Here is a 15,351-nt window from a genome sequence, read left to right as displayed (position 1 = left end):
CACACTGTACATAAGGATGGAACAAGGATATGAAACCATACAAGTACAGGAAGAAACCTTCAGTGTGGGTAAGGGCCCTCGAACTATGACTCAAACCCCAGATGTAATGGAAAAAATGATTAATAACATTGTTTAGAGACATATGTTTAAAGTTGTATTGCAAAAATTACCATAAGCAAAGTCAAACTACAACGGAAAAAACAGGAGAAAATATTTACAACATAAATCACAGATGAAGGACCAATATCTCTAATATCTAAAGAACCCTTAAAATCAGAGGGAGGAAAAAGCTCAAAAGCCTGAGGGGGGGGGGAAATGGGCAAAAGACATGAATAGGCAAGTCACAAAAATATCTAAAACTTGTCTTTAATCATACGAAAAGATGGAAAAATGTTCAGCCTCACTTTTAACGCTTCAGACTTACTTACATTGCCCACTTATCTTCCAGACTGGCAAAAAATCACATAGCATGACAACACACTCTCGGCAAGGCTGTGGGGAAACGGGCACTCACAAGCTGCTGGTGGGTAGGCAAAACAGCACCACCCCCACGGAGGGAAATTTGGCGACAGCGAACCAAGCTACAGTTGTGCTTATCTTTTGATTTAGCAATCCCGCTTCTCAGCTACCCTTGAAGCTACCCCTGCATCACCATGAACATTCGAAAGCACAAGGGTATTCCTTGCAGCACTGTTTATGATTGCAACATACTGGCAATGACCTAACTGCTTATATAGTAGAGAATGGTCGAATAAACCATGGTAAGCATGGTACGTTCACACACTAGACTGCTATGTGGCTATGAAAAAGAATGAAGGAGAGCTCAATGAACTCATATGGATTGATTTCCAGGATGCACTGGAAGTGAGGTGACACGCAAAAGAATAGGAAGGAAGGCGGTCTGAGAATACACGTGTGTTTGCTCATTTGTGCAAAAAGAAATACAGAAAGGCTATAGCAGAAGCTAATGACTCTGGTTAGCTATGTGGCTGTGGTGGGAACAGGGTGGAAAGGGGAAGATGTAGAGAGGATGGAATGAATGGGGGTGGAGAGGGACAGAGCCGAGGATACTTTAATGAATACTATGTATCAGTGAGAGAAACAGATACAGAGAAAATATACATCATATACAAAGAACACACTGACCACACTGTATTTCATCAAATGAACATAGCCCACTGAAGGGGGTGGGAAGAACTAAAGCAAATAACTTTTGAATATGGTATTCAGCCTATATGCCCCCAGGGTGAAGAGAAAAAACACTAAATGTGTATCAAGGTCTACTTAGTAAGGTTTTCTTCGAAAGAGTATGAATTAGCAGTTTGAAACTACTTTCTGTGTATTCTAGGACTGAGCAAATATACTATGAACAATGAATGGGGGCTGGTTTTCTTCTGGAGAAAGAAGTACCAAATACGTATAAGTGAGAATGAGCCATGTGGTATTAGTGTCAGTTTGAACCCAGATAGATCAATAGGTAGAAATACACATGGGTGTGTGTGGAGGTTATATGCAATAACAATGTAGTATAATGTCATAATACATATTCCCCAGATTTGTCTGGTCTAAGAACCTAAAGCAATGAGTTCCCAGTAGCAATGAGCATATCCAGTGCCCAGATCTCGGCTTCTAAACACCATTCCCCACTGAAAGGAACCAGGGCTCCTTGGAGAAATAGCTGATTTCAAGGCTAGGTCTGGGGAAGTATAAAATGAACTCAGAACATTTTGCTGTGGCCAAAAGTACAATAGGAACCTATCAGGACACATAAATCAGCTCGAAGAGGCTCCCTCTGGCCAAATCTGGGACAATTGGGGCATCAAAATATAAAATGGTAGTAACAGATTATAACCCTTCAAATGAAAAGAGAATCTGTGAGTCGACGTTGATAATGAGAGATCTGGAGATGAACAAGACACCCTCTAGAGGCCAAGAAGTCCACAGCGCAGTGAGCGGGATTGCCCACAGATGGGCGCGGGGAGCACAGCCCCCTGGGCTCCGGGAGGAAGTGACCCGGGTGGGGGGCGTGGGGGGGACTCACGAGGGCCCTTTGCGCATCCGCGGTGTGCTCATGGCCCACTGCTTGATCTTGCTCAGACTCTGCTCCCCAACGGGCCGGCGGCCCTCGGACGGCATGCAGTCCACGTACAGGTTGTAGAGTAGCAGAGCCTCTGTGTTCTTGCGCAGGGCGTTGGCCTGGACCACGCGCTGTGTGAACACGCGTGGGTCCTCAGCACAGAAGAGAAGCTGGATCCGGGGCACCCAGTACTGGCAGGTGAGGAGGGGGGGCCTTCCTGGGGCCAGGTGGGAGGGAGAAAGGGATACACAACACAGTCAGACCTTCTGGGTCGGAACACTGGGCTCCTGCCTGGCTCTGCAGCTGAGGCCTGGTGGCCCTGAGCAAGCGGTTTTCCTTTTCTGACACACTGTCACATCTGTAGAATGGGCACACTCCTTGGGCCTGCCCACCACCCAGTTTGCCATGAGTGGATGTGAAAATGCTTTGTCAACCGTAAAGAGTTGTGCACAGACAAAAAGTCCCCCCGGGGGTGGCTGCCAAGTCCCCATCCCTCACCACCACACCCTGGACAAACATCCCTGATCCATGGGCCTCGGCCGCCTTCCATGCAGTGTGTTGCACGTGGCATTGTCAGCGGCTCAGGGTGGGCCTATCAGATAATGGCCATTTGCCCCTCCTGGGGTCTCTCTCTGAGTGATGAGTTCTCTGGTTTTCACTGGTCAGGGGCCAGACAGCCTCAGGACACTTAGAGCAAGGCAGAGTTCAGGCCTGACGGGGCTGTGCTGGGGGTGGGGGGTGGCCTCGGTCACAGGCCTGAGTGGGGGTCTGCGTAGGTCGGGGCAGAGAGCCCCCACCTTCAGCGGTGACCCCTCCGTTCAGGATGGGCTTCCCCGTCTCGTCTCGCACCAAGCCGTTCTGGTCTGTCTTGTGCACCAGGTAAAGCTTCTTCTCCTCGTCATAGTCCAGGACGCCGACACTGAACCATTCATACTTCAGCTTCGGACTTTTGGGGTCCTCTGAAACAGGAGAGGAACCCGCCGGTGCTCTCTGTCGTAGGGTCGGAAGGGGCCTCTGAGTGTGGGCAGCAGGTGCTGGGATCGAGTCTCAGTGGCCGCTAGTCTGGCCTCCCTCCCTCCAGGATGGACCCCCTCTAGCTCCAGCAAAGCAGGGACCCTGCTTCCTCCCAGCCAAGCTGGCCTCTGGGGGACCCCTGGTAAGGAGGAGCCAGAAAGACCAGGCTTCTCTGTCCTCGTGCTCTGTATGACCCCTTCGGTGCAGACAGAGACACAGGCCAGCAGGGCTGGGACAGGAGGCAGGAGAGCCCCAAGCATAGACAGACCTACTGAGGATGTAGTTGTAAAGCTCCTCGTGTCTGAACTGGACCCCTTCAAGGTGACCAAGGCCAGAGTGAACCCCTTCCCGTGGGCTGCATGTGGCAGCTGAGCCCCTAGGCCACTCCTATGAGGACAGGTTAGGGCAAGGTAGAAGCTTACCGCCCTGCAGTGGCCCCAGAGTGGGCCTCAGGGCCTGTTGGTCAGCGTGGGCCTCCCTCCCACCTTCCTGGGCTGAAAGCCTTTGCCCTGTTCTCCAGCTCATCTCCTGCCACTACTGGCCCTACACATGTCTCTCCAGACATACTGCATGTCCGCCTGTTTCTGTGACTCTCCAGCTTACTCCTGCCTCAGGGCCCTTGTACTGGCTATGCTCTCTGTCTGGAATAGTTGTTGCTCAGGTCACCTTATTGCTGGTTTATTCCTTGCTCAAATGGCTTCTCCTTGGAGAAACATCTCTGGCTCAAACAGCACCTTTGCCCCAGGCACTCTCTGCCTTGCTACCCTATTTGTGCCCCTCACAGAGCCTGCAGTCACACTATGTATGCATCCTGTCCTGGGTCCGGGCAGCTCTCCAACGGCAGGCGTGACTTTGTGTTGGTCACAGCTGCGTCCCTGTACCTAGAATGGAAACTGGAACACAGTAGGTGCTCCGTATACCTTTGTAGAAAGAAGATGCATGTGGCACGGTGCCTAGCAGAAGCGCCTGAAAATAAACTGATGGGTTCTACAGACGTTGAGGAAAAACGGCTGGGATTCTGGTTGAAGCTGGAAAGATGGGTAAAGATGCTATGGTAAACCTCGTTGACTTTGGTTCTGTTTTGCTTTTCCCTTCCCTTCCAATAAGCTTCTTTTTTGAAAAGGCTGGCCTGGCTTGGCTCCACTTAGAGAAAAAGACGTCACAAGAAGCCCCCCACAGAACACCGGAGGTCTCGGGCAGAATCGCTTCCTGCCGGCCCCTCCTCCCACCGGCGCTGCTGCCCACAGTCAGGGCGTGTGTGAAGTCGCGCGGGCAGAAGCACTTCGGGGAGGCTGGTACTTGGTGCATTTAAGGTTAATGCAGCCCCACACCTTCTGGTTTTATCACCAGGAATTGGAGATCTGGGAACACTTGAGTTAAATTATTTTTGTAATTAAGTCCAAAGTAAAGGGAACATTCTGGGTTTCTTGTCTAGTTCAGAGAAATTGATTCCAGCATTAACACGTTTTTAAATCGAAACATAAACTTACAGCCTGCTCAATGGACGTGCTGGGGGGCCCCCTGGAGGCTCTCGGTTCCCCACGCAGCCCACCAGGCCCCTGCTGCTTCCCGGTCCCAAAGCGGTGTGTCCGCCCAAGGCAACAGAGCGTCCCTCAGCCCTGCACAGGGGGACAGCCACCTCCAACATCCAAGCTCCTACCCTGGCTCTTCCTCGGATGCCCACACGGAGACCAGCCACACAGGCCAGGGTGGCAGCCAAGGAAGCTCCCCTGGCTCTATTCCCTCCAGCAGCAAAACATGGCCCCAGGGCAGACATGGGGCCGAAGGAGGGGCAGACACAGCCAAGGCTGAGACGTGGCTCATCTGTGCGGGTACACTGCGTACACTGCGGGTGTGGTAGTAGCTGTGAATCGGTGATGGCAGGCATGTGAGTGTGTGCGGTGAAAACAGGTGTGTGAGTGTGGGGTGTGGTGTGTAAGGGTGATGCTGAGTGTGCTTGTGAATGTGTTTGCAAGCAGATGTGTGAGCGTGAGGGTGTGTGCTGTCCAACGCGGTGGTGAGAGCGGAGAGGCTGTAGGGACAGCTGGAGCGGCGGTGATTTCTAGGTGGCAGGATGGAAGGGCTTCAGTTGTGCCCCTTATGCACATTTGAACGTTTCCAACAAGCTTGCGTTTTTTTTTTATCACCAATAAATCAAAGATTTAAAAAAAAATACTAGACACCGTCCAGCAGTCCCTTCCCCAGCCCTCCCACAAGGTCATCCCTGGTCCTTGTACTTCTTGCCTCTGTATGGCCTACACTTTAGCTTCTATCCCAGCTGGGAGGCCTCAAAAGGTGGGGGCCCTCACCTCTATGGCCACCAGCCCCCAGGGCAGCCCAGGAGTCCATGGAGGGGCTGCTGCCAGACAGGGATGGTGCAGACCAGGATCCTTCCCCCACCCCCACTGACCCTGCTCACCATGCCCCAGGATGTCATCAGTGGGCAGGAGGGCTTTTCCAGGGACAGGTTTCCTGTCCTGTGACCCAGCCTCCAAGCCCATGTTGATCCACTCACTGGGAGTCCGGCAATCAAACTCCTCATTGTCAAACACCTGGAAGAAACAGGCAGAGGGTGAGGGGAGACGGCTCATCCCTAGAGGGGACGAAAGGGCTGGCTGCACCAGAGGATGAGGGGGCCTGAGTAGTGTCCTCTTCAGATGCAGGAGCTGCAGACTGGGGACCAGGGGGGTGAATGCCTCCTCTGCTGTTCACAGGGGTCTGTGGGGTCTGGCTCCATGACACCCTGGATCCTGGTCCAACCAGGCCACCTGGATGCAGGCAGGGGGGTATCTGGGGACTCAAAGCAGGATATGGGCTCTCTCTCCCACTCCCCAAGGATCATCCAGCTCAGACCCAAGGGCAGAGGTGGCCCTTGGACTTTCCTGAGCACCCTGCCTACGCTCAGAAATGAAGGAGATTCAGGGCTGTCAGGAGGCCACCCTTAATAGGGTGATCTGCATTCAGCTCCGCCTCCCCATAGGGACCACCAAGCAAGACACACTCAGGGTCATGGAGAGGAAGGGCAGGCAGGCAAGTGAAAGCCAGAGCAGGCTTATGCTCCCTCTTTCCGCTCCCTGGACTCAGTTTCCCCATCAGTATCCCAAAAGGGCTACGGTGATGCCCTCCTCGACCTCAGTTCCCCCAGCTCAGTGAGTTCAGAAGCAGTGCTCAGGGAGGCCTGTTCAGCTGGGCTGCTTCTGGTGCCTGGAGGTGGCGGGGGAGGGGGTGGGCAGAGATCTCCCACACAGGTTCCCCGGGCTCCCAAGGAAGAAGCAGAGTCAGCATCTCAGGGCTTCTGGGCCCCTCCGGCCCCAGCCGAGGATGCCCAAAACCCCTGGCGGTGGCTCCAATTATGTTGATAAGTGAGTATTATGGTTGCTATGGGATCCCCTCTTGGGTCTGACTCCTCAGCCAGACTCCTGCAGTCCTCCACCCCTGACCGGCAGCCCTCTACGGAAACTATGCTCACCTTCAGCGGGAGATAGATGGGGAAGAGCGGGTCGTGGCCCTGCTCAATGGTCTGGGGGTTGTGGGGATCTGGGTGCCTGGGCATGAGCATGTTGGAGTCGATGCCCTCATGAGCCAGCAGCCGCTCAATGTCCAGACTCAGGTACAGCCGCTTCCTCCTGGCCGAGGGGGACAAGGGGACCTCATGGCATCTCAGTGCACGTGAGGCGGCTTCATCGATGCCAGTGAGGGCCCACAGGGTGGTGGGGGATAGGGGTGTGGCCCAGAGTTGCCTTCAGGGCCCTCCCCCACCCCTCTGGAACTCATCAGGAAGTGGTGTGGGGAGTGGGGCTGGTGTCCTGGGCCCCAGCTGCCCTCTGCCCTGACTGGCAGTTCCACTATGTTGACTTAAATGCCACCCTCCCCAATTCCAGAGCAAGGAAAGCGATGTGTTCCTATGAAGAAACCAAAGGGCTGGAAGATTTACACAGAGCCATTTCGTAACGTCTGCCATGAGAATGGCACCTAGCCGCCTGCTGTCCCTCGCCCCTTGAGCTGGGTGGATGCCACCCCCCAAAGGACCGGGCCTCCCACCGCCAGCTCAGCCATACCTCTCAATCTCAATCTTGCGGGGGCACTGGCCTGGCAGCATGAGGAAAGGCACCTGCACCTTGGGCTCATAGGCCTGCAGTGGGAAGTCAGTCTGGGTGAGCAACTCGGTGGTGGACCCAATACGCTGCTGCTCCAGGTATTCCTCGAAGTCCTCAGGAATCTCAAAGGTTCCGACTGCAGGCAGAGGCACAGACAGGGGTGGCAGGGGCTCAGGCCAGGGCCCAATACGCCCCAAGACAAAGTCCGAGGTAGCAGGCGTGCACGCTTGGGGCCACGGAAGCTCAGAGCTTGCCTGCGGCTGGCAGTGGCGAGGAGAAGGCAGATTTGACCCCAGGCGCCCAAGACAGTGCAAGCCTAGAGGGATGAGGGCCTCTGGAAGGCCTCCTGCTCTCCCTGCCCAGAGCCAGCATGCTCGACCACTCTCTGCCACACACCCCTCCCCCCTGCACCAGTGGCCTTTGCTTAAGCCAGATGCCAAATCAAATGACTGGTGGGGATTATAACTAGACAGGAAGGTGAAGTGGTAGCTCCCTGCACAGCTGATGGGTCCTGCCACCCCTACTCCAGAGGCCCTCCTAGGCATATCAATGGTGAATGCTATTCACCCCCGGGGGGGCATTTCCAAACTCAAGGCATCCTGGATACCGTATGAGCAGGTGGCCCCATCATCCTGGCCCTGTGGGACAGTCAAGGCACAAAATGGCCACCCCTATTTAGACAACCAGGGCAGACAGAGGCTTCCATTCCACATCTGGGGAAAGGACAGCTGGTGGAGAGAGACCCATCGGTAGGGTGACCATTCCAGTCTTCCCGGCACCTGGGATGTTAAGTGTAGAGGAAAGTCCCGAGAGATGGGGAAACGGGGTGTGGGAATACGCTCCGGAAGATGAGTCACCTTTCCCAGGAGCTGGGTGGGCTCGGGGAAGCTCCGTGATGGCCCCGACCCAATCTCCTGGGAGGCCCTAGTGACCCCCTCCTTGGGCCTCACCGCCTCTCTGGAGACAAGAGGTAGTCACACTGCAGGACAGCCCACCTTGCGATTAGCCTCTGGGGCTCCACAGAAGACTCGGAACCCCTTGGTCCCAAAAAGGCATGGCTGAGAAGATAGTTTTCCACCTCCCTAATCATCTGCTTTTGAGCCTGTGGGTCCATGACACCATTCCCCTCCCAGGACCATGGGCTTCTGGGCCCAGCCCTGCATCCCCAGTGCCAAGAAGGAGCCAGGATGAGGACAACCAAGACTGGCCTCCAGCACTGCTGCACCCATGAGTCCCAGGCAGGCTTCTCAAGGCCTCCCCTTGGCCTTCCAGCCACAGAGTGGACTTCTGTGGCTGGCTGCCACCACCCTGTGGCATTCTGGGGGGCTGGGTGGGTAGGGATGCAGAGCTGCTGAGCCCCCCACCCCACCCTACTGTGGATGGTGGGAGCAGTGTGCAGCCCTGAGATCTGTGCTCCGTGAGCATTTGTGAGCCACGGATGTCTGCGAGACTGCAGAGCACGACAGCCCAGACCCTCAGCTCACTGCCCAAAGCACGAACATGTGCTACTTCCCGGGCCACTGCTGGGGATTCCCAGACCCCGTGAGCCTCGTGGGCACTGAGAGGACTAATCTGGGCAGTGCCAGCAAGGAGTCCGGCCTCTCCTGGCACTGGAGAGGGGAGGCACGCAGCTGGGCCCTCTGGGCCTGATCGAAGGGGGTATCCTGTCTGCCATCCAGGGAGGGTCCCCAGCCAGTTCCTCCCCGCCACTCAGGACCCCAACCAGCTTGCTGCCTTTCCTGGAGCCACCCTATTCTCCCCTCTGCCACTGGGGACAGCCCCACAACCCGCAGTCCTGTCCCAGACCCAAGACCCAGCACAGAGCCTGAGAGGAAGGAGAGTTGTCCTTCCCTCCTTCAGCGGAGATCTGTGCTAGCCCCTGTCTAGGTGCTGGGGTCCCAGCAGGGACCACCCAGACACAGCCCTGGCCTCCTCCAAGCTCATGTTCCAGGGAAGGGAGAAAATAGAATTTACACATGTAAACATCCTAGTGTCTCCAGCAAGGCAGAGAACAAATGCTCTGGCCCTGGGCAGCCCAGCCCAGCATGGCGCCCCCGCCACAGACAGACGGCTGTGCTCCACTGAGCGCTAACCATTAGCTTGGTCCTCACAAAGCACCTTATGCCTTGTTACCCCCATTTTACAGCTGAGGAAACTGAGATCCCGAGCCAAGAAGAAACGATCTCTCTAAGACCAGAGGCCTTGATTCTAAATGCACCCACCCAGCCACCCCACCTCTCTGGGCACTGACCGTTTGGAGTAAACTGGTCAAGGTCGGCCTGTCGCAGGAGGTCTTGGTTCATGCAGGGACCACGGCATACTTCCTAAAACCAAATCACAGAGCTCTGAGGTGGTGTAAACATCCTGGGGACAGGCAGGACCTGGGAGGGACCACAAGGCCAAGTGTCTCCCCCAAGCTCACTGGGGAACACCCAGGGGCACAGGGATGGGGCAGAACCAGTGAGTTTCCACAATTCCTCATTCAGAGGCCACAGTGGACAGCAAGCTGCAGCCACCTGGGACACCCCTGACCCCACCTCCTTCTGGTCCTACACAGCTCCCCTCCTTCCTCTGAGAACACTCCTGCTGTGTCCAGGGGCTGAGCCGCAAGATGGAGGGACCACAAGGCCAGCAGGTGTCTCTGTGAATGTCTCCCCCACCAAGGGTGACTCTGGCACCCCCGGCATAGTGAGGGTCAGTGGGTTCTTGCCCTCTCTCTCTCGACCTGTCCTGGCTAGGACTTTCCTAAGGCTGTCCAGGACTACGGGGCTCTTCGAACTCTCCCCTACTCATCCCCTCTCCAGCGTCCCCCTCTACCCCAAGCCTTCATCTGTCCCCTCACCTTCTTTCCTCCTCCTCTACACAGGCCATGGCCTCTGTCAGGGTCCTCAAGCCCCCTGCCAGCCACCTTGTCCAAGAAGCCCCTCCCCAACCAGACCTGGGGGAGGACTCCCCCACCAAAGCTACTGCCCCATGACAGTAGGAACACAGATGTCTCATCCTCACTGTCACCAGTGCTCATTCCAGGGCCTGTCACATAGGAGATGCTCGGTAATGAACTGCTGACTGAGAGAACAAATAGATGGAGGGATGGATGAATGGATAGTCAGAAAGATGGATGGGTGGAAGGATGGACAAATTACTAGACAGACAGATGGCTAGATGGACAAGTGAACAAATGGATTGATGAAGAGAAGGGAGAGAGGGAAGGAGGGAGGGTAAGAGGGAGGGAGGAAGGGTAACTGGAACTCACCTCAGGAGGGCTTGGACTTGGGAGGGGACAACTGCCACACTCACCCCAATTTGATCCAAGCTCCCAGGACTGAGGATGTCCGAGTAGAACCCACGCAGCTTCATCAGGGGGTACTTCCGGGGCTGCCCCAAGTCTGACAGCATGGGTGGGGATAGGGGCGAAGGCAGGGGATTGGGGTCAGCGTTTGGAAGAGGCTTCTCTGACCCAAAATCGGGCCCCAGAAGAATCCTCCCCAGGTTATGCTCTAGGTCTGCGTGGGTCCTCTTCAGAGTGCACTCTTGGCCCACAGGAGTACCATCGCACTCTGGGCTCTTAGGGGTCCTTCCTGGACTCTGGCCTTCTGTGTTAGGCTGCTCCATGCTGCTTCTCGGGGCACTCCTAGGAGAAGATACTGGCATTACTGGGATCTTGCCAGCGTCTGCTCAGCCCCCAGGGGCACCAGGATACAGGGATGCCTTGTCTGCATCCTGCAATAAACCACAGCCGCCCCCCCCCACCACACACACACAGGGGTGAGGGAGGGAGAGAGTGGTCTCCTAATCTGGACAGACACACAGTGCCAGGCAGGTCCCACTTGGAGACAGCAGGGCCTTCCCTGGATGTTGCACGTGAGAAATGTCTTAACAAAAGGATACCCTGACCCAAGCAACGCCCTCTCCCCCAGCCCCATCCCACTCCCCAACCCCTGCACCCTGGGACACAGCAGCCAGGAGCTTGCAGTACAGGCTGCTCTGTCGGCTGGATGTGTCGTGTTCTGCCATCTCCATTTTAGCCACCAGGTGCGCCTGGCTGGTATAGGCTTCCTGTTGGACACTGCAGGGGAATCCTGCCTGGATTGATCTGAAAGGCAGGGTGGGCAGCCAGGACTGTCTAGATCAAAGCTACCCCAGCCGTGCTAAAGCTGCCAGCAGCTGCTGAGTCCATTTCTAAGAAGGGGGTGGGGAGTTGGCAAGGCCACTTTAGGGCCCATGAAAGGCAGATGGGGCTCTGGCAGAAAGCCCCAAACTCTGAGCCCAAAGGCCGACCAGCTTCTAGCCAGTCAGGCGTGGCCTACCAGAACTCAGCTCCCTGAATCCACTCCCTGGTGGCCAGCCACCTCCCGGGGCAGGTGCCAAAAACATTGTTGAGGCTGGCCTGTCCTCCTAACAGTCACCATCCCTTCCCAGGGCACCCTAAAGGACAGGGGACCCACTGGGGCTCAGCCCCATCATGGCTGCAAACCCACAGACATCTGCTCATCTTTGAACGAAATCACCGAGCAGAGCAGCTCTTGGAGAGGCCGGGGACCCCACTCCATAGGAGGGCATCCCACTCCCTGGTTTCCCCAGCTCTCAAATGTGCTTGAATATATTTGGCTGCTGAGCTGGTGTGTCATCAGGCTCCGCCAAGATAACAGATGCAGAAATGTCCAGGAAAGCACAGTGTTGCTGGAGGCAAAAGGAGCCTGTGATGGGGGCCGGGGGTGGTTCTTACTCCTATGAGCCCTCTCCCTCTGAGCAGACTGGCAGTGGGGAGCCCATCCAGGTACATCACAAGAAGAAAGGCATGAGAGTGAGTAGCAAACCCAGAATCCTGTCTCCCTTCCATCCCTCAGCCCTTCCCATCCCACCCCAGCTCTGAGCACCTGTACATTTCTGGCATGCACAGGACCTGTGAGAGACAGACAGACAGACACACCTCTATCTCCTGTCAGCCCCATGGGTGATGGCTGCTTCTGTGTGGGAACGAGCATGGCTGGCAAGGGCATGAGGACACAGTTGCCAGCAAGCCTCTGCCAGTCACTCCGGACACTCTCCCCTATTTGCGTGAGGAAACTGACCAGTAAGATGGTGGGGGTGGCCCCGGGGAGCACAGTGTCTACAACAGGGAGTGCTATTAGAGGCTTAGATGTAGTTCGTGCAACATCTCATTCAAACCTCTGAGGTGAGAACTGAGACTATCCTCCATTCTCGGAGCTGGGGAAAATAAGGCTCAGAGAGGTTAAGGGACCTGCGCAAGTTCAGACAGCCAGCAAGAGGCACAGCTGGAATTTAAACCCAAGGTATTCTTTCTCCCCAGTCAGATCACCTGGGAAGCTTCAGGGTGGATTCACTGTCATTCAACCCCATGTGACCCAACCACCCACCAGGCACTGGCTGGATGGACACAAATGAGCAAGGGCTTTGGATCCTCATGACAAATACTACTCTCACCGCTAATCCACAAACAAGGAAACTAAGGTCTAGAGAAGACAAGAACCTTGCAAAGAACGCACAGCCAAGAACTGGCAGAACCAGAATGGAAACGGAGGTCTTCACGTCTGTCTGACCCAAAGGTCCATGTCCCTAAGCACCACAACTGTGATTGTCAACCTGTGCACCGAGGAGCCCTGAGGTTCTGCAAAGTGAGTGCTTATGGGGAGGGGGGCCTAAGCAGAAGGGCTTCAGAGTCATCCACCCCTGATTCAACGAAAACCCTGCATCTCACACACTAGGTTCTAGGTAAGGTGTCATCTAATAAAGGGATCTGTGGCTTAAAGGATTTTTGAAGTCTCTTCCCTTGTTGGGGTTAGCTGGCAAACAATACTGTGGATAGTAATAACCCCCACAGGCTTGGGGTTCTATCTTTTTGGAGTACTCACCTAAGGTGAGCCCCTGTGGGTTCCCCCAGCTGTCTGAGGCTCCTCCCTCCAGTGAACATCTCCCTATATTCTATGTGTACACCTGTCTGCCCTGCCAGGAGATCATGAGAGCTGCAAATGGAGGAATTTTCCAGTAACATTGATCCCTGGAACCTCGGCACCAAGCGCGGGACTGACATTGGCCTGGCACACCGCAGGTGCCTAGAAAGTGCTTGCCAAATAATTTCATGAGTGAAGGGAGTCAAGCAAGAAAGGAAGCTGATGTCTGTAACCATTCTGAGACAGGCGAAGCGTACTCTGCGGATTTACAGGTTGGGGACAGGGAGAACTAGGTGACCAGATGCAGCTGGAGAGGGACTCAGGAGAGGGACCGGGTGGCTGATAAGAGGTGGGCTCCTTCCCTGAGGGGGCCTTCCACAGGGCGGGGAGCGGGGGGAGTGTGTGGCTACAGCCTCCCCATGTGGGGGGAGGGGCAAAACACCGGCCTAGTAAGTACAGGACAGATCTGCAAGGTTGTTTAAAAGTGCGCCGCCCTCCTTTCCCACGGGCCACGGCTGGGGAAACCGGGTGCGCAGCTCGTAGGCAGGAATGTGGACCCTGGGCCGGGAGGGCGTCCTCCTTCCCGTCCGCTCGCCCTCTGCGCCTAGTCGAGGTGACCCTGTCCCTTCTCGCCCTGCCGACCCTCGGCGCCACCAACTTACCGGCTCCAACGATCAGGGACAGTGCCCTCAAGCGGCCCGTCTCTAGGGAGGGACGCTGGGCCTGTTGCTAAGAGGCGGGGCCAGCCGCGCGGCGGGCGGGACTTCCGTCCGCCAAAGCTCCCGGGCTCTGCACGCCCCCTTGCCCGACACTCCTCCCGCCCCGCGCTTGCGGCTTCCCTCACCCAGGCGGCGGGCTGGGGACAGTGGCCCTTCTCCAGGCTGTCAAACCCAGACTCCATTACCCATCTCCCCTCCCAGACTCTTCTACAGTAAGACACAAAACAGCCAAACGCAGTGCAAAGACTTTGACTGAATCCTAGTAAAAATAAATAAAATAAAAATTAAACTTATGTAAATAATTTGGGGGTAATAATTGAGGAAGTTCGTATCTAAGCCACAGCTGTGAGCCAGATGGTCTGGTCGCTGCTGAAAGGGTCGCTTCCGTTCTCTGGCGGCTCAGCTTACACAGACACACAGACACGCATACACAGACACACAACACACCCTGGGCCGTTCTGTCCTCTGGAGGTGGAGGCTCAGCTTACACACACACACACACACACATACACACATCCGGGGCTATAACTCCTTCTCAATTTCCTCAGGGTGGGCAGTGGGTGCACCTGCCCCCCATCCCTGGCCTCAGGTGCCCATCTGCTCCAAGGACCTGGCATGGGTTTGGGCTTTGATCCTCCTGTCTGTCCTGGATATTGAATTTCTGTTAATTTTCTTATGTGAAAAATAGTGTTGTGGTTATATAGGAGACTGTCCTTGTCTTAGCCGACGCGGGCTGAAGAATTTCAGGACAAATGTCAGGATGTCTGCTGCTGTGACTTCCTTTCAAATGGTTCAGCTAAATTTATATATAGATAAGTATAGAGAGGAGATGAAACAAAAGTGGTCCAATACTAACAATTGAGAAATGTGAAAGTTTACAGTCTTTTTTTTTTAAAGATTTTATTTATTTATTTGACAGAGATAGAGACAGCCAGCGAGAGAGGGAACACAAGCAGGGGGAGTGGGAGAGGAAAAAGCAGGCTCATAGCAGAGGAGCCTGACGTGGGGCTCGATCCCATAACGCCGGGATCACGCCCTGAGCCGAAGGCAGACGCTTAACGACTGAGCCACCCAGGCGCCCCAAAAGTTTACAGAGTCTTAACATTTTTTTTCTGTAAGGGTAAGAGGTAGGTTACAAACCAAAAGAAAATTTAAAAACCATCCCACCTCAACCTGAGAACACTTACCCAGAGAGCTTTCTCAGAGTTGGCCTCATTTTGTAAATGGGGAAACTGAGGCTTTGTAAGGCAGGCTGGTATTGGGGGACGTGGCAGGACCTGAGGTTCATTAGACAAAAGTCCAATTTTATTTGACATTTTAGCAATGCTGGCTTAGTGCCAAGTTGGTGCTGGGCACTAAGTATTCAGATTTAAACTGAATTCTACCTTAAAGTGTCTGTTGTTGAATGGGAGATCCAGAGAGGCCAGGCCCTGAGGAGCCCAGAGGCAGAGCATAAGCTGTGGCTGGAGACAGTAATTTGGCCTTTGCACAAGCTTCACTTCCTCTGTCCGGAACACCTCTCTCCACCAACT

At 55.0% G+C, this 15,351-nt stretch overlaps 1 protein-coding gene across 5 annotated transcripts in view; it reads right to left on the bottom strand.

The window, feature by feature from the left end:
• The window catches only part of DNAH1 (dynein axonemal heavy chain 1), a 76,168-nt gene extending 62,334 nt beyond the window's left edge, over positions 1–13,834 (bottom strand). For 2 of the 5 annotated variants that reach the window (XR_004624717.1, XM_019799401.2), the window contains exons 1-8: positions 13,763–13,834; positions 10,486–10,819; positions 9,440–9,512; positions 7,150–7,324; positions 6,561–6,717; positions 5,511–5,643; positions 2,875–3,036; positions 2,042–2,294 (exon numbers count right to left, since the gene is read on the bottom strand). Coding sequence is in view for 4 of the 5 variants with exons in the window: in XM_019799401.2 (XP_019654960.2) it covers positions 2,042–2,294; positions 2,875–3,036; positions 5,511–5,643; positions 6,561–6,717; positions 7,150–7,324; positions 9,440–9,512; positions 10,486–10,800 (1,268 nt within the window). In the remaining variant the exon portion in view is untranslated. Of the gene's footprint in view, positions 1–2,041; positions 2,295–2,874; positions 3,037–5,510; positions 5,644–6,560; positions 6,718–7,149; positions 7,325–9,439; positions 9,513–10,485; positions 10,820–13,762 lie in introns of those variants that run through there. The other 3 variants (XM_034658417.1, XM_034658418.1, XM_034658419.1) reach the window with 3 other exon arrangements.
• Positions 13,835–15,351: the final 1,517 nt, after the last annotated feature.

This window comes from Ailuropoda melanoleuca, chromosome 4 (assembly GCF_002007445.2).
Source record: "Ailuropoda melanoleuca isolate Jingjing chromosome 4, ASM200744v2, whole genome shotgun sequence".
Lineage (NCBI taxonomy): Eukaryota > Metazoa > Chordata > Mammalia > Carnivora > Ursidae > Ailuropoda > Ailuropoda melanoleuca.
This window is presented reverse-complemented; position numbering and strand designations above follow the sequence as displayed.